This window comes from Eurypyga helias, unplaced genomic scaffold (assembly GCF_000690775.1).
Source record: "Eurypyga helias isolate BGI_N326 unplaced genomic scaffold, ASM69077v1 scaffold853, whole genome shotgun sequence".
NCBI classification, from domain to species: Eukaryota; Metazoa; Chordata; class Aves; order Eurypygiformes; family Eurypygidae; genus Eurypyga; species Eurypyga helias.
The window spans coordinates 64,115-83,833 of NW_010241617.1; the positions used below are offsets into that span (position 1 = coordinate 64,115).

Below are 19,719 nucleotides of genomic sequence, written 5' to 3' on the forward strand. Positions count from 1 at the left end.
TCCATATGTGTCTATATCTGGGGACAGTCTCATGAGTTATTGCAATATGACTCATGATTTCTGTTCTCTTAAGGTTCACTGTGCTGGAATTATCAGGCAGGCAAAGGACAGGAGTGAGACCCAAGTCCCTTGGGACTGAGTGTCCTGTTGGGATTCATGTGACATGCAGGTAGCTGAGCAGTGGTTGGGGTCCCAAGGCACAATTAGCTCATCTCATCTCATCTCATGGGTGTCCTTCAAAGCGGATGTCCATATGCAAAATTGCAGTGGAGACTTCTAGCCAGAGAAGTGAGATGTGTACTTACAAGGTGTGTTTCTTTGCCTAGTGAGATAGGTGTCCAAAAAAAGCTGTCAGAAGTATCTGTTTCTCCCCACTGACAATGAGGGCGTTGGGAAAGCTCAAACATAGATGTCTGCGTTGGCTGAAGTTAAGTGAGATGAATTCTTCCATCCTCTAATAAAACAGCACAGTATAACAGACAACACTGTCTTCGCTGTGAAGAGATACTTGGATGAGGGAATGGCTTGTGGCAGGCTAAGGCAAGAAATGTGCCTCTGTTGTAAGGGGAAGCGCAGAGCCAATGGATGGAAACAAAAAAAAAGGAAAAAAAAAAACACACCAGAAAAAAAGCACGAAAGAGTATTGTGAGGTAAATGGAGAAGAACAGATGATATACTAGAGGCAGGGAAGGAATACAAGATAAATGAGACCAGGGAGCAGACTACCAATTCAGAGCTTGTAGTTGGAGAAAAGATCGTGAGCGTGATGTGCTAAGAGGGGATGGCAGCTTTTGGAGCGAGGATAGATGAAAGTTGATAGAAGAGATAGTGAGTTTTTCTCTTAAGCAGAATTTATCACCAGAAACCTTGAATTAAACCAAACAAAACAAGCCTAAACCTCTTTTCCAGAGTTTCACTTAGCAGCCACCACTGAGAGAATACTTCATGGTCTTGCATAAAATTTTGATCAATATGACTTTAGATCGCTTCAGTACTCTGCATAAAAGTGCTCGGCAGATCACCCAGGCACTTAACCAAGGACACTTAGAGGTCACCTCTTTTCACAATTTGGTCCAATGATAAAAGTGTATTTTAAAAATATGAAAATAGCTTGATTGGCAAGGTTTTTGCCCACCCCCACCCCTCGCTCTGAATCTCTGCCTGAAAAGACAGGCTGCTTTAACTCCAGGAGTTCAATTACACAGGCTTTGAAGGAGAAGAAAAATTATAATGAATGCATTTTTGAAACTTCTAAAAAGTTACTTAAAATAGATTCTCCATACATAATGCTGCCATGTGAAACTCAACTGTCTCCCGGTCTGCTGGGGATAGAAGAGTGTAGTCTGTGTTCATTTGGCGATTCAGTAACGAGGATCCCCCACCTCTGATGGACTGCATGATGCCGTCTCCAGGGCTCTGCCACAAACAGGGCTTACCCATCAAGCTGTTCGTTTTTTTTCAGGAGGTGACATGGGAATGATTTTACTTTAGGTTAGCCAGGAAAATGCCCTTCTTAGAAGTGTGTTTCAGCCTGCTTTGGTCGTTTTTGTTTGTTTTTCCTTTATCTGTTTCTCTCAGAAAAACAACAAATAACTCTTTGTATTGCAACTGCTTGAAGTAGCTCTAGTGAACATGAGGTAAGGACATTGCATAGTAGAGTGGGAGAAGGTATGTGATAAGTATGGTACATTTATGTAGATGTTTCCTCGAGCCCAGGTAGATAAGTAATAGCATATACAGCCCACATATAACAACTGTCCAAGGTATGGGATCAAGGAGACATTCCAAAACCTATCATGGGAGCGTTTCAGTATTCAGCTTTCCACTGAAACTGCTGAATGTGTGTGTTCAAGACCTGCTTTGGGTGCTTTCTCTGTTGTCTGAAATACAGTACTATGAGATGTTCTGTTTCTAAAGTGGTTGGTGGCCCTTGATGTGATAAAACTGATAAAAGGTCTACTATTAAAATGCTGCTGTAAGTAATTAAAAAATTTCAGAATCTTTGTTGTTGTTAAACATAAACTCTTGAAATGCAGAAATTTAAAGCAAGGGTTGATCTAATGTAGCCACTGTCCTCTTAAATGGGAAGCAAGTGATTCACAACTGGAAGTTGTCTTGAAAAATGGAAACACAATCATCAATTCACAACAGCACCTTATGTTCAATGAATAATCAGACCTGTTTTTATCAAGGCTGCACTGCATTGCTAGCCTGCAGAGTTGCTGGGGTTTGTTTCCCTTTCCAGATGATTTTGGAACTGAATATGCTTTTTCAATCACTAAGTTGGACTTCTATAATGCTTTGCCTAATGTGCCTCCAGATTCTGTTATTTATAGACTTCAGCATATTCAGACTGCAGATGCTAAAATATACAGAAAATAAAAAGCACATCTGTAACCTGTTAAGACTTTGCTCTGAGATGCCAGTGAAGTTCAGGATTTAGCATTAAATATTACCAGGTGACCTTTCAAGGAGCATCGCAAGAGAACACCTGTTATTCTTGAAGACTTTTTTTTTCCACTGTTGAAATATTCCAGTGTTCTGTTTTCCAAGGGAAATCTGGCCTTTGTGTGTACCATGTGTTATCTTCAAGAAGTTCTGGGGCAGAGGATTTAAGTAATACAGCATCTCAAATGAGCAGTTCTTCCAGAAAATGTGTTTTGTGTAAATTAGGTTTGTTAAATTTAGAAGGAAACTGTAAATATATTGTGATTTTTCTCTAACTATGGCCAGGATATACTCATTAACTGGTTTTCAGTGAAAATTGGTGGAAACTATCCTTTGTTACTATGTAAAAAACATACATATTCAGTGTACATAGTGCAAAGTAAAATCTCTTAATGCTGCAGCATATGTTTTATGAGTTTATAAGATGGCAATGTAGTTTTTTAATGATATAAACTAAAATGAGCAAACAGCGTTATAATTCATTCATAAGACAAAAAATTCAGAAGAATAGTGTGAGTGAACACATAACCAGAGTTCCCATTTAGGCTCTAAGGATCGGACCCTGCTTATCTTTACTGGCTTGTGCCTAATGAAGCTGTTCTGTTAAGGAAAGTGCCATGTCCTGCAGAACCAATCTTTTACTTTCAAAGGCCTCCTGTAAGAGGGAGGCATGACAGACAAAAACAGATAAACAGGGTGACTCTCTGGAGACCCTGGACAGCTACTGGCTCTGGGGGAAAGGAGCATGCATTAGATGCCATCCCAGAAAATAAGATGCTTTTTCAAAAATGTTCTGGTATGTCATATTTTTATTTTTAAATTGAATTTTTAAACTTTTTTTTTTTTTGCGAATTGTTGCATGAAATGCATGTTTTCAATTCCTTTCAAATTTCAGAATTTAGGTGAGGCTTTCTAGGTATTAACATACCTCTAACTGTGCAAAAATATGAGACAATGACTCGTTTTGAAACACTACGCATGCAACATTATTAATAAAAGTCATCTTTGGAGTCATATTGGAGATAGTTTATTTTCAAGTACTCCAGATAGGATGGTTGGCAGCACAAAAGTATCATGTTCATTGTTGCTACTTTTAGCTTTCTTCATCCTAAGATGATCAGGAAGAATTGGATAGTGACTGACAGCAAATCCTTCTTTTATCTTCTCTTTCTTTTTCTTCTTTACTGGGAGCCCCGTCTGCAGTAGGAGAAATAAAAACATCGGGAAGAACCAGTACAAAACACTTGATGTATTTTAGAAGACAGCTGGAGCTAGCCTGGTAAATGACCTGAACTTTGACAGGTCAGGTGGAGTGTGACCAACCTAATGACCACCATCCGATGAATCACAGTGCACTGTAACAAATGTTTCACACATGCTCTTCTTGTAAGAGCTGGAAACTCGCCTAGATGTAGAAGTTCACAAGATACCACATCGGTCTTGCCCATCTGCGTTGCCTTGAGAACTGATACCAGTAACATTTAATGTCTTTGTGACTTGTAGTCCCAAGTTTCTAAAGGTTGATGACATCAGTCTTTTCCTTGAAGGATTTAGTGGTCACTAAAATTAGACGAAGAAGTGAAAAGACGGAAGGTCACCCAACAGGTCGATGTTGGAGCTGTGCAGAGTAGCCTTCTGACCTGGGCACTCCACAGAGCCTTGTTACGGTGGTGTGTTTAGTCAGCTCCGCTCCGTGTTGTAATTTATTGTCTGTGGTGTTATGGATGTCTAAAGGGTAGGATTTTAACTTAACAATCTGCTGTGTTATTGAATTAGTTTTATGTTGTGTTAATTTCTTTGTCTTATGGCATTCATTGCCTGTGATAATTGATGCACAATATATAACCGACTTCTGTATTCATTTGGGTAACTGCATTTAATTGCCTGGTATAAAATATGTGTGCTAAGTACAATCTGCTATGACTGCTATGACTGAGAAGTGCTCATTGGTATGGACTTGAGGGTGTTTTATCTTCCTTGACAACCTGTCTGAGGAAAGTCTGAATGTTTCCCACAATCCACCATTCAAGGACTGGTACTTGCTTTGTGTTTGCAAAAAGAAAGACAACGGAAAGTGTCCTGTGGAATTGCTTTACAGTGCTTGGCATTAAAATTTTGTTAATCAGAAGCTCTCAAATAGGGAAGTTTGTATTAACATCCCAACTCCCCACCCAGAACTCAAAGAACAGCAGTGCCCAGAAGATTTCACACATTTTCTCCTGTACATCAGGATTATGTCTTTATTTGATTCTGAAGTTACTCTCCTGGAGTAAAGCTACTCCCATGCACGAATGTTTCTAAACATGGATTTCTTTTACATATATCTTCAGGTCATTAATGCCCAGAGGAGTACTAATGAGTTATAAATCAGGAATGCTTTCAAAAGGTTCACATTTCATCTGTTGGATGATGTTGGTGCATGTCTGCTCAGGATACACAGGACCCCTGCATAAGCTTACACTTTCTTGCATGTTTAACCAGTATCACAGTGTTTCCTTTTACTTTTTAGAAAGCAAGAATTGTTACTAGTACATGTATTTCTCATGATACACAGCACTTTGCTCTTTATATGACCGAGTGAGTAGGCTTATTTGTTTGCCTGGCTTGTTTTGTTTCCAGTGTCATGAAAGGTATAATAGTGCAGTGTCTGAGCTACACAAAGAAATACTGAAATATGTCAAAAGCTGATTTTACTTTGGGTATTAATGAAACCTTCCTCCATCCGAATTTTCATTTTTTAATCAAAAGCTAATGGTTCAGTCTAAATCAGGTGTGAAATGCCTGTGAGATTATTTTAGCCATATTATGTTGCTCTGTGTTAATGTAACTGGTGAGTTGTCAGTAGAAGAGATATCCACAATTAGTATTTTTCTTAAGACAGCTACTTTCTACAGGCTGTGTCCTTTAGGAAGTAGCATTAGTTCTGCCTACAGCTTGCTGCAAATTATTCACTCTTCATAGGTGCATTTATACTTGTTATTCAGCTCTCTTCCACTGACAAAATAGCCTGCAGCAGTTCTTGGTTAAACAGGACTCGTTCCACTTTAGGCACCTCATGCCTTTTGTGATTTTTCCCTTGGTCCAACCTGCACTGCATCCAGGTACTGCTGAAGAAACAATAGTCTTGACGGCCAAAGAGAAAGCAAAGCTGCCCCGAGCCAGCATGGGCTATAAGAGTATGTTTCGAGCACAGACTTTTGTGGCACGCTGGGCAGAGCTGGTGGCATAGTACAAGGGGAATTTCAACAATTAACCCACCAATTCTGCTTTATTTCATACTCATGGTGTTATGTTTTTCCTCCTGTGCAAGGACTTTAACAAATGCTTGTGGGTAATTCATGAAAATATACCAAAATTTGAAATATGTGAACAACCTGGTGGAAGACAAACACCAAAAAAGTCACTTATTAATTGCCAGTAGGCTGAGGTGCATTTGTCTAGTCCAGTGTCTGATTCTTTATGGATGGGTTCCCTTTGCTGGCGGAGCTGGTACAGCTGCAATGTGGGTTTGGGGAACCCACAAAAGTGTAGAGCTCGGCAGCAAACCACCCAGCGCACACTTTGCAAGGCAGTAAAACTGGAGGAGAGGGGGTGGCAGAGAGTGTCCAACACCCTTTTTCTTGCCCTTATACCAGTAATCCACACCTTTGCAGGGCATATTCCAAAACCATGGGGCAGCACCTCCTCCCTCCCCATTAGTCAGGGTGATGCATTATTGGGACAAGGAACTAACACACAGCAGGGTATGAAGAAGCATTTCATTGCTATTGGTTTTCAGATGCACCTTCCTATATCAAGGCAACAAGGCTGCCAGGCATGGGAAGAAGTGAACCACTCTCATCTGGGCTATTCAGCATATATTTATAAATCAGGATTGATTTGGGAGTGATTCATAAAGAGCAAGGGGGGCTGTACTGTGTGAGAAATAACTTATTGACAAGGCATAATTCAACCAGCTCTAACCTTGAAATAAATGCTTGTGGTCAGAAGTTTATAGCCTGAGTGGAAAGAGCTAAGTACAAGTTTAAAGAGCTGAACGGGAGACACCCAGTTTTTAAAAACTTGACATAAATCTCAGGTGGCTTGCCTTATGTTAGTCACATTCCCTGCAGAGGACTTCCGTTCAATGTTTATTTGGTGTTTACAGATGTTCTTTAAAAGCTAATTTTATCATAAAATTATTTTATGTTATGTATAATGAATAGTGGAGATCAAATAAGAATTGGAATTGCAAATTCATATATTAAGAGTTGACAAATATTGACTTTTAAATAGACCCACTGTAGATTTGAACAAAATGGTTTTTAGCCTAGTATACTGGTTTTTTGAAAATTACAACATACTGAAAATGTACAACATTGTCTGATCTTGACTCTTTCCTCACTTTTAAAGCTATTTATGTGGCCATGTTCTTATGAAGTGATCTGTATGTTGTCAGGGGACTATAATATGAAACTTTCTAGCTTGTACATTATGCACATTACATGGAAACAAAAAGGGTGTGGGAGGTACTAAGATAAAATATAGTGTAATCATGTTAATTGTGTCTTTTCTAAAGATGAATTCTTAGGGTTTGCACATTGGAAACCTCTTAATTAGGTCTCTCAAGTACTTTTTTAAAGACAGCACAAATATCTTAGGGCTGAACAAGCCACTGACATGCACCTGTACAGCATTTAATGACACCTCTGAACACTTGGAAGCATTTGGTCAGTTGTTGTCCACTAGTACCTTAGGCTGCTGGCCAGCAAAAAAAAAAAAAAAATAGTAGTCCCCCTTTGCCCATAGTCATGTATAACTAATAAACAGACTAACATGGGCACATATCTGTGATCCTCCTCACCCCAGGGTTTGCTTCCTTTTCTGGGAGTGCTGGGAGCTCACAGCCTTTGGTCACACCTCTACCCATTCAGTCACCCAGCCTCCTTTCCAGCCAGCCATGCGCTGACATGGTGAGTTTCACAAACAACAATAACAACAGCCAGAAGTTACCCTCATGTAAAATTCATGGTCTGACAGATGCCTGATGAAAGCAATGTGGTTTAGCTAGAAGCTACTCCACCTTTGCTTCGAGCTAACTAACCTTTCTGAGCCAAAGATACAGCGTTAGTTAAGGAGCAGGCATCATCCTCTGCTTTGTTAAACTTCCTTACTTTTCCATATCTCTGTTGGCACCATTCTCTAGGTCATTGAAGGGTAACTTTTTATTTTCCTCCTTTCATCTCAGAACAGGAGGATATTTTCTTGAAACTTGCAACATCAGTTAATTGTTAACAGGTTAAAAAAAATAAAAAATCATATTCATCCCTTAATATGTTCTTTCAGCTGATGCGTTCATGCTGAGGAGGCTGTGTAGCTACTGATAAGACCTAATTTGTGAAGGGCTTTTCAGCGGTCTGACAGGTTCATACGTGGCACTGTTTGTTCACAGGCGAGGATGAGTTTTCGCTGAAACGCCTCTACAGTGGTCTCTAGATGCGTGCAGAGAGGCTGGGACTGGCGATCCAGTGGGAATGGGCAGGAGCTTCGAATGGATTCCCAAAGCAGTCTGTTGTTTTGCAACTATGTTCTGACTGCAGCACTTGGTAGCTGATCTTGTCTTTTCTCTTTCAGAGCCTAATGAGCTGTGTGTGGGCCCTGTGTTCGGTGACATCCCATCTCAAGATGTTGCTAATACAGTAGTTAATTATTCCTAGCTGAAGAAGTCTAACAGGAGCAAAAGGAACTGGGGAAAAGCAATGGCTGCAGGTAAGTATTTCAGGTCTGCAAAGGCCATAAGAAAATAACTGGAAAGAGCTGATTTCAGCTGTGACCGGGGAGTGGAGAAGCATAAATGGGTGATCATACCTTGTATGGGAGGTTCAGTAGCAGAAAGGTATCATTCCTTAGCTGTCTGACTCACTGTTCCTTCCCCAACCTAGAAAAATCCATACCTGGGTTCATCTTATTTTGACCATATTCATAATAATTTTCTTTTAGTTTTTGAATACAGCTTTATATTTCCCATAGGCCATTGATTTGATTTAACCTCTTTTTAGTTAGAGGCTGATGTATTCCTAATCCTTTTACCAAAAAATAAGATAGCACCTCATGAAAAATGGGTCTTTCATTGGAAGGTGTTTTGTTCCCACACTTCTCTGACAGAAGACAATATATAAATTATATCAGAGTGTTACAGGATGATTCATTCAGGTTGAGAGAGACCTCAGAATGTCTCCAGTTCAACCTCCTGCTCAAAGCAAGGCCAGCCATAGGGTCAGACCAGTTGATCAGGGTTTGATCAAGTTGAGTCTGGAAAGCTGCTAAGGACGGCAGCTGCACAGAATGCTCCACTGCTTGACTGTCCTCATGCTGAAAAAGTTTTCCATATAACCAGCCTGGACCACTTTTGGGGTTTTTTATGTCTGTTGAATGTTTCCAATGTCTTTATGTTTTGCTAAACAATACCCAGCACTATTATCGGTGGTCTAGAGAGCGAACCGTAACTAAGAAACCAAACAAACTCAAAATAAGCAGTGGTTGTGATATCTCACTTTCACTGAAAGTTCTGGTTAAAAATCCTGCTGCATTGGCTTTTCTACTTACTGTGTGTTTCTTTTCTGGCAGCAGCTGATGGATTGGGAAGTATAGCTATAGATACCACACAACTTAACATGTCAGTCACGGATCCAACGGCTTGGGCTACAGCTATGAATAACCTGGGGATGGTTCCAGTAGGACTAGCTGGACAACAGCTTGTGACAGGTAAGATTTTTAAAGAGATCATTTGTACTGTGCATGAATTCTTCATGTCCTTTTAAAAATATATGGAATGTTTTCTGAGTCTATTATATTTTCATATTCTGAAAACATCATCTACGATTAATATTGCATACCGTGTATTAGTCTCTTCTTGTAGTAGGTGTATAATCCGTGTTATATTTTAACCTTGTGGAAAATCCAAAACTCTTTGGGGAAATTAAACAACTAAACCATCTATCCTTATGCTGGGTCAAGACCAGAAGGCAGGTCACATAAAAAAAGGTTTGTTTCTGTTTCTTTGTCAAAGCAGGATGTCTTGAGGTTCTGCCAGGGAATACCCTGGGCTGGGAACTCTTGACCAGAGAAAAGTTTTGATGCTAACTGGGCAGAAAATCATGAAGCCCGTTCAGTTCATAGGCTCAGCTGATATTAGTAAAGTGAGGCTTTCCTATCAGGTGTGTGGTTATTTACTTTCTGTCTGACTCCACAAACTGAATTTCAAGAGTGTTCTTGTTTGTTATTTTGCTCATAGTTTGGGAGAGTGTTGCAGGGGATCACTTATCCTCATAATAATAAAAATGGTATTTTGAAACCGGCAATGTTTCCCAGACAAACCTGGATATATTAGGCACCATTGTCAACAGTAGCTGCCCAGTTATTTGGGATTAAGAAAACTTCATTGTTCTTGTGAGGTAGAGAAAAATTATTTTTATGTAGGTGGATGCCTTATAGAATTGAGCCACATGCCAGTCATATGATAGAACCCCTCTGGAAGCTGCATTGTCACTTCTACTTAAGAGGAGCTGTTGGAAGCTGCTGGATCACAGCAGCATCCTGTTACATCCATGCCTGTGCAGATAGACATGGATGCAGTGAGCAAGGTCATGGTGTAAATCACTCTGTCTGCCTCACCGGAGATGTGTGATGCTTAATTTTGGCCAAATATGTCCCCTTCTGAGAATGGGAACCAAGTGGAGCTGTGCCAGTTCACAGCTGACTGTCTGGCTCTGAACTACCTGTTTTACAGGCGGGTAGACTAAGCTGCAAGAATGATGATTTATAATGAATCTCAAGCAGGGAGTTTAGCTGGTGTAGGCCATGAACTAATTCTTGGTCTCTGGCTTTAACCCCACACTCCCAATTAAAAGAAACAAGCAAAGCCATCCGCTCCTGGGGAGTCAATTCTCTTCAATGTCTTTATCAGTGACCTGGACACAGGAGTTGAGAGCACAGTAAGTTTGCTGATGATACTAAATTAGGAGGAGCCATTGATTCTCTCGAGGATCGAGAGGCCTAACATAGAGATCTGGATAGATTAGAGCCCTGGACAGTCACCAACCGTATGACATTGAACCAAGACAAATCTGGATTCTGTACCTGGGATGGTGTAATCCTGAATGTACATGTGGATTGGAGGGCAAGAGGCTTGGAGTGCAGCCCTGCTGAAAGGGAGATGGGGTTTTTGGTTGCTGGGAAGCTCGATGTGAGTCAACAACGTACCCTGGCAGCCAAGAGGGCCAACCTGGGGTTCATTAAGCGCAGTGTGGCTAACCGGTCAAAAGAAGTGATTGTCCCACTTTACTCTGCATTAGTGCAGCCTCACTTTGATTTCTGTGTGCAGTTTGGGGCTCCAAAATATAAGAAGTATATCAAAATACTAGAGTGTGTCCAAAGGGAGGAAACAAAGATTGTGAAAGGACTAGAGGGAAAGGCTCAGAAGGAGCAGCTAAGGTACTGGGTTTGTTCAGCTTTGAGTAAAGGAGGCTGAGGGGAGACCGCATTGCTGTGTACAACTTCCTCATGAGGGGCAGCAGAGAGGGCAGTGCGGATCTCTCCGGTGTCCAGTTATAGGGCAAATGGGACTGGCTTAAAGCTGCATCGGGGAGGTTTAGATTGGTAATTAGGAAAAATTTCTTCATTGTGAGGGTGGTCAAGCACTGGAACAAGCTTCTCAGGGAGACGGTCGTGGACTAAAGCCTGTTGGTGTTCAAGAAGCCTTCTGCCGATGCTTTTTGATACATGGTTTAGCTTGTCCTGTATGGAGCCAGGAGCTGGACTTGACGATTGTCGTGGATCCCTTCCAACTCAGGATGTTTTATGATTCTGTGTGTTGGTGGGAAACAGCTTTTCTTTTCGGGGAGGTAAGGAGGGCTTTGCCTGCAGGTGCTGCGCTCAGCTTGAATGAGATTATTTCCAAACCTGAAAATAGCCCATATCAAAATCAGCTTCTGCTGCTTTCATTCGTAAACATCTCAGTTGTCTATCCCATGGAGGTTTTTCCAACTCTTTGTCTGCCCCTCTTCCTCTGTCTCTCCAGTTTTGGTGTAAATAGTGTCCTCAGGTGTGCAATGCAGTCCCTACATGGCAGTCTCATCTCATGTGCAATGTTTTTCCCCACAAGGGAGGTTCTCCAGGACTTTATTTTATTGCCAGCTCCCTACTGTAATTTGCAAAGTTACGTGTTTCATGTGTTGTAAGGTATTGTACAGGTCAGTTGGTATTTGTTTAGCATTTTCAATGTATGAAAGGTGCCATAAGTAATAAATATTAATTACTGAAGTGCTACCTGATTTCTCTACGGGTGCAGAATAACTTCTTTTCTCTCCTTTTGCTTTCCTTTGTTTGAAACTGTCTTTTATTTTCAAGGTAGATAGATACTTTGACACTTCATTATATTTCCTTATGATTCATAAGTTTTTGACACATTTTCTTCTTGGCAAGTCCACAATGGCGAAAGCACAATTTACCATGAAAAGATTTACAGACTTGTTATAATTTATTGTATTTGCATTCAGTGAGAGTTTGCATCACCATTTCAACCAAATATCTAACTAGTCCTTAGCCCTTTCTGACTATTTTAATTTTTTTGCTATTATTCCTAGTAATGAACTTCTCTTTGTCAGCAGTCACATATTGCTTTTGCTGCTGTCACCAGTGACATTTCTTGGAGATTAAAATGACACACCCATGTCCTTGTGCTAACTTTTTTTCTGTCTCTAAAAATTTATTGTATTCTTTTTTTCCTGCCTTGATGACAGCTAGGAAAGCAGTAAGTAGATTAATCTTGGAGAGAGTGTGATCTTTCCTGGGTAACATTACATAACGTTCTATAGTCTGAAACTTGGTGTATGGTACTCACCTATATCCTGGCATATCTCTTAGTTCTCTGTCTTTCAGTTTCCAAAAGACATATCCATTCATGGCCTTTCTTTCCCCAAACCCACTGCTTCCTAATTCCTGAATTGCATGGTGGTTTTTTTACCTTAGGTATGGAGCCCATATGATCTACTCAGTCTTTTCAAAGATTCTTTTACGTGTTTGGTTTTTAGGTTTTTTCCCCCCAAACTGTGCTTAACTTTGCTGCTGTGTAACATGCTGGGATGCCTGCCTTGTAACAGAGTTATGCTCCCCACTTTGCAATCTGTGAAGCTCTTGCCTAGCCTGAGATTTTGTTAAAATGACAACTAAAGCTTCTGTAACATCTGTCCAATACTCTTCTCACAGCCCAGGATGTAGGCTGTGTGGTCTTGGTAACTAATCAATTTTAAGCACTGCTAACCTTTTAATACTAGTTTAGATGATATCTGCACTCTATTTAATTCCTTATCTCTCAGTGCTGTAAAATTGGATTTTTGATCTGGGCAAATGTCAGAGCCTTTCATTTGTAAAGACGAATTTTTGTTAATAGCTGCATAATATCTTCTGTTTCTGCAAATATTTTGCTTACCCTTATTTTTATTTAGAAAGCTTACCTTTTTCCATAATATTTGGTTACTGCATTACATATACACTACTATATGTATTTATACATTATATATACATAATTCATACAATAAACTGTCGTTTAATAATGCATTACTTAAAGTGTTAAAAATTGATGTGGAATAGTTATGGCTGAAATGCATTTTCATTCTAAACCTCCCCTTTCAGCAGGTTATAATTTTTTGCAAAAAATTACCTTTTGGGCTGAAATTTCTCACGGTTGATCTCAGCCCAGAGGAAAAAAAAATTCTGGAAAGGTTGGAGAAAATCTGCTAAACTGCTTCTGAATTGTCTAGGCCTTAAAATTGCAGTTTTCTACGCTTTGAGACCTTGAGAAAAATGGTCAGGTGAGAGGGGGAAAGATAGTTTGTCCTCCACCTTTTTGAAATCTGAATCCTCTCTGTGTTCTCAGCAACTCTGATTCGAGCTCATCTTTCATGCACATTCAAGTCTGCTCTTTTCTTACATTTTAGGACTATCAGAAAAATTCAATGACCTCAGGCCAACCGAGAATGTTTTATTTTGCTTTTGCATTGATACTTTTTAAAGACAATTTTGGCATTGCTGCATTTAGTGTTCTTATGCTTTCATTTGTTTCAGCAAATGGCAGCAGGTCACATGTTTTCTAAAGGAAGACATTCTGCTAGGAAAATTATTTACTTCTCTGGTTCAGTTTGGTTCTCTTTTCACCAATGAACCATTGCCTTAAAAAACATGAAGCGATTTTAGAGGTACTTTCCTCCACTATGACTTAGATCATGTAAACATTTATTAGTAAAAAATGTTATATGTCAAGAAGTTCCCAGGTAAAAATGAACATTAAGAGTGGTACATAAGTGGTCATTCTTTCAGACTTAGTTAAGCTCATGCCCTGTGCTGCATATTTGTGCTCTTACAGCCAAAAATAACAAACCACAAGGACAGACATCCAAGATGCAAGTTACAGATCTGTCTAGGCTGTGCTTCAAAACTGATGCCTTCTACATATTTGCAGGATAATTCTTAAGGTACACTTTTCCATGTGAGTACAACCACCATGCCTCAGCCTTTAGATGTTACAATTTTCAGTGGCCTCCGGTCTTGTTTTTGCTGAAGTTAGACTTTGACCACTAGTGCAAAATCCTAGTGAAATCAGAGACTAGGAAGCTTTGAAGCCTAACGTCTTGCTTACCAAAAGGTATAGAAAAAACATACACCATTTTTGTGGCCTCAGGCATGTATTTTTAAGACACTGGAGGTTGTGAAATATTAGACACTTGCATCAACCTTTCTGTTTTTCCATTTGTCTTTGCTTTCCGCACACACTTGTCTTTTGACCTGATTTCGGTGGAACATAGGAGCTGTCAGTTCCAATCAGGTCACCTCACTCTGGATTGTGCTTTTGACAGTGTCGAGTATCAGATACTTCACAGGAAGAGATGTACAAGGCAAATCAGAGCTGTAGTGCTTCTCCCTCTGATGGGCTCTCCTCTTGATCATTAATATATAGAACAGGGTTCCCTAAACTAGAGGTAGTATTTCCAAATCAAGTCATAACACAACAAAACTTCACTTTTGGAAGCAGCACCTATGACGGTAAGTGGTTACAACCCTGAAACTGCAACCCCAGACTTATGTTTTGATAACAGAAAAATTTTGGAAATTTCAATCTAGAGACTCCTGAATCCCAAGACACCAGGTTAAATATCCCTCCCAGACTTTGATTACCTCAAGACCTCCAATTCTTTGGAGACATAATATTCAGACTTCCTCTTTTTTTTTTTTTTTTTAGAATGAAGATTGTAACTAAAAGCAATCACTACATTTAGATTCCAATTAGCCTCAAGCATTTTTCCATGTGATGACCGTATCAGAGGGAGGACTAGCATGATAGCTTTTCTTTTCCTAATCACTCCAGTATCTCATGAGGTCACTGATTCCTATGCAGAGAAGAAGACCTATAGATTATTTGAGAAAAATCAGGGGTGGGCTGAGACTTAAGATTTCCCTCACCAGTCTGCCTTGGCTATAGAAAAGTTCTTTAAGCTTTAGTGTCTTTCTACCATAAAATAGATGAGGCATGCTTTATGAATTATTGTTGACTGCAGATCATCATATGCTAACTAAATTGTAAACATATCCCTCATTGTTCTGGTTGTGTACTATTTTTGTAACATTAATGAAGAAAAATCAAATAGCCTAGGAAATCAAGGTATATTTGATTATATTCATCAGTTCCCCAAAGAAACACTGTACATTAAGCAGTGCTGAAGACTTAAAGAAGTCATCTGGCCAGGAGACTGCCAACTCTCATGTGTATACTACTTCTGTGGCCTCTTCATTACTAAAGGCTTGGAGCCACTGATAGCCATCTGGCAGTCTCATTTTGTTTTACCTGTGCTATCCTCTTACCTATTAAAGCTTCCTTTTTCTACACTTCATTGCTCAGCCACTGAACCAGTGTGCCAATGAGCACATAATTCGAATCGTGCAAATCATGCCTGACAAAACACAGCTTCTTTTTCTGTAATTAATGCTGAGCTCCTGTTAATTTATTACAGGATCTATCCACAAAAGTTTTAAAGTGAGTCATTTGTATAATGACCTGAAGATTGTCACTTTTTTGTATGGAAAAAATACTTGAGCATCTATAATCTGTGACTAAAGTTTAGCACTCTCCAGATGTCAGCTTTGAAGTGCACAGGCAGCTGGGGAAGACACTCCTGTTCCCATGCCCCACTACTGCAGACCACAGTAGCTGCTGTAAGAGTTCATCAGCCCAGTGGCACGGTAGCATGTTTACCCTTGTTCTGAATGCTGCACTGGCTTAACATCTGGCAATAAAAGAAGTTATTAAAAGTCTTTATGAAATCTGCAGAGTTTTGCATAACCCTTGATGTTACAAGGCATCTTCAGAAGGCATCTTTGCAGCTATTATGGCTTCCCAACCAGTTTTATGCATTGTGTTCCCTTACCCAGCCAGCCTAAGGAGCAAGACAAATGTAGTAAGGCATACACTGAAGAAAATAATATGATTTCACTAATTTTATTCTAGTTCCTTCCTACTTTATCTTTATAGTCTTCACTACACAAACATTCTATTTTAGTTAAGAGGAAAAGATTTACTATTTAAGTTATCTGAATGACCAACCAGGATAATTAAAGAAGTGTGAAACATAGTCTAAAGAATTAGAGTTGAGCTTGTATCCAGATCCAACTATGTATTTTTATTACCGAGACACTGGAGAGCAGCAAGAATGAAAGAGAATAGGTACTGTGGGAATCCCAATATGTACAGCCACTGGGAACATCTCTAAAGAAGTATTATATATTAGTGTAACAAGTAGTTTTTTTCATTGACCTGAAAAGCACCTGCAGAGTTAATCACACTTTCTATCATGTGAGTGTTACTCAAGGAGACTTCACACCAGGGGACATTAAAGTGCTAGGAACAAACACGGTCAGGTTACAACAGAAAAAAAGAGAGAGAGATTCAACGGCCAGAGGAAATATGACAGAAACTCTAAGTGCCTTGGACACACTATTCAGGGTTAAGTGTGCCTCTTAGGCCATTCAAGTGCCTCCTCTATATTAGACCTTAATTGAGGCCAAGGATGAAGATAATGATTAAAATCTGCTTGGCACTTAAAGATAAACAGTGCCTTTTAACATGGTATGAGGGGCTGAATGTCCCAAATAAACAAGACTCAGAGGTGAGCAGGGGCACATAAAGGGAATTACTGAGTGAAAAGCTTGTGTTGTATGTGGAGTGAAGGGTTTTTCAGGAATATGGCATCTCTCTCTCTCTGTGTTGTTATACTTTTGTCTGGGCCAATTAACAGTGTAGAAACACAGACTGATTACTATTTGGCATAACTCAACTGTCTCAAAATACAGAATAAATTTATTATAATAAATCATATTGTTTGGATGTTTTGGCATTTTGTTTTAGGGTTTGGGGGTTTTTTTTCCTAATTCCTGGCTGCTGGTAATTATATCACCAAAAATCTGTTTGACATGTTTTTATTTGAAGTTACAGTAAAGTAACATAAGGAAATATTTTATTTTTGCAAAAGTTTTTCCTGTCTTTTATCTCACTTTTGGAAAGCCTCCATTTCCACTATTTTCCATGTGTTTATTTATTCTAGACCAGAAAGCCCATGAGTAATTATGAGCATCCCACTGCATAAAGAAAGCCAAGAGGCTGTTGGGAACCATTTGCTACTGACTGTTCACTTCTGCTGGTGCACAGCTTATCTGCAGCACTTTCCCTTCACACATCACTCCCCATACAAGGATCCCAGGTTCCTTGGCTGACATGGAGAATCCAGCGTAACCCCCGTGTGATATAGTTTGCTGATGGGAAAATTGAGTTATTTTGGATAGAAATCAACAGAAGGAGCAAATCGACCATTTTAACTAATCATCAGGTTATGTATTGTCATGGGGAAAAAAGGCTTGTTAATGGCAAACGGTTTGAGCGTGACCTACTGAGCACAGTCACGGTGTCTAGGTGGCAACGTGAAGGCAATGATAGCTGAAGCTCTCAAACCAAAGCTGTTTACAGGTTGTGTAGATGGTCTGCAGGAGATGGGCACAGCAGTCCCACGAGGATTGTTAATTCGGTCCATGCTGTGCTGTCTCAGGGGAGTGCAGGGATCAGGATGGCATAGACTGCACTTCCTGGGGGACTCACAGAGCAAGACTTCCTTGGGATGGGAAGACTTGAATGAATCCCCAGGCAGCCACCCCAAATCAAAGGCTATAAAATCTTTTGTTCTTCCCTAGTCAGGCTCTCTCTTTACCTTCATGAGACAGGTTGCTGCTTAGAGCTTGGGCCCTGGAGAGCAAGCAAGAGAAGCTTGCTTTCTACATTATACCTTGAGATGAACGGCATAAGCATGGTTTTGTTTCCTTTCTGCCACCTGTCCTTCAAATGCCCTTTGCTTATTGAATGAGAATTAGGCCTCACAAAGTGCATAAAGGGTAAACATGCAGTTTAGTGCAGGAGTCTGTGAAATATCAGCAGAGGCAATCAGTGTGGAAAAATGTCTTTTGATGGTCCGCATTGAAGAAGAAAGTTGGGCTTCAGTGAGCCTAATCCCTGGGCATGCCAGGGACCTTTTAACATAATACTTGGCTAATGTTGACTTTGGTCAGATAAACAGTGGATTTACCGCACCTTCGCATGCTCCGGTGGTGACAAATGATGTGCGTGACATCACCAGCTGAGTAATGTGTCTGTAATGGGAAGCAGCTGGTCACTGGAATCATTGTTAGTGGATGTGGAGGTAAAAGATAATTAAACTTAATACATACAATATGCTCTAATAATCTGCAGCATGCATTTAGATTGTGTTCTGCCCAAATGTTAAAGATATTCTGTTACTGTGGCTTCAGGAATCTAATAGGTCTGTTTGTGGAACAAGGACAACTTTGTCTGTCTTTCCTGTATGTGAACATTTCTTATTCAGATTTTTTTTCTTAAAAAAAAGTTTCTCTTGACCCTAGCTGATTTTCCTTTATAAATAATCTCCTCCTCCTGACCGCAATGCCTACATTATTTAGCAATTATTTATTATTTCTATTCAGGAAAGGCTTAGGGAGGGAGAGCTCCTCTAGGATAAACACTGCCTAAACACTTAAGAGTCAATCCCGGCCCAAATTGCACACGGTCTGTTTTCTTTCACTTAGATAAACCTGGTAGGTAAGGGACCGCATGGAAATAATGGGATAATACTGATTGGCATGAAAAGAAGCAGTGATTACGGAGCTGCCTGCCTATTGTGTAGCACTTTTTTATAGGTATCTTGGCACAGCAGTAATATGGTGGTAAGTGAAAAAGCGGTTTAACTCTTTTTATCTGATATTCTGAGTCAGGCACTGAGAAACAGGCAAAATCTATTGTGCACATTAGAAACAGGCAGACAATTCCTACCTGCTCTTCCTCTTTGACTATGCTGCTGTGATTTTTAGAGAAGGATTGGGGAAAGGGAAGTAAAACAGCTTTGCTTGCATTTAGAGGAGACAGCACTGTGGGAGAAGGTGCAGATGTGCTTATTGTCACCTTTTTTGTAAAATCTGACAGCACAAGCTGTGTTTCAGAAGAGACATGTCCAGACTGCAGTGGATAGAGAGGGCATGTTATATGCTTCTCAAACTCTTTTTGTTCTTTCTGATACTGTTGTATTTCAAATGGGTCATTTCACTAGAAATAAATGTGAAATATTATAACCAACTGCAGAGTTGAAGTTTTACCGTATTTTGAGCTGCATCTGTCAAATCTATTTAACCCTTTTATTGGAAACCTCCTGTGTCGGGACTTGATCTATACTTGGACTTGCATGACTGATCACTTTCCAGGAATAATCATTGAAACCTTCTTTTCTGAGAGCTTTTGATAACAGTTTTGGCACTTCAAACATGCTTTGTAGAAGTATTTTTGAGACATTGCAAAATGTCCTACAATTCTATCTGCTAGAATAGCCAGTACCACAAATAAATTAAATATTCCTTAAAAATATCATTAAACTCACCAAAATCAAGAAGACAATAAAGGGAAAATTGACCGTATTCTAATTTTCTTTGAATTCCCTGATATTTAGTGTGTTGATACCTAAACACAGTTCTGCTGTCCTTTGATGTACTAAATGTCATGGCATCCTTTCTTTCTTCACTGGGCTTTCAATACTTTTGTAACCCCCTGAGGAGTTAGAGAAGAGTCATGGGTTGTGATAAGAGAGAGCTTGAATGCCACACCTGTGTTTCAGGACTGTGGGCAGGTAGCAG

The 19,719-nt window shown here is 39.8% G+C and overlaps 1 protein-coding gene across 1 annotated transcript in view; it reads left to right on the forward strand.

The window, feature by feature from the left end:
* The window catches only part of LOC104507483 (ecto-NOX disulfide-thiol exchanger 1), a gene marked incomplete at its 3' end in the record, with an annotated part of 72,178 nt that overhangs the window by 7,797 nt on the left and 44,662 nt on the right, over nucleotides 1-19,719 (forward strand). Inside the window, exons 2-3 of the mRNA XM_010148789.1 lie at nucleotides 8,062-8,196; nucleotides 9,055-9,192. Of these exons, the coding sequence (XP_010147091.1) occupies nucleotides 8,187-8,196; nucleotides 9,055-9,192 (148 nt within the window). The remainder of the gene's footprint in view (nucleotides 1-8,061; nucleotides 8,197-9,054; nucleotides 9,193-19,719) is intronic.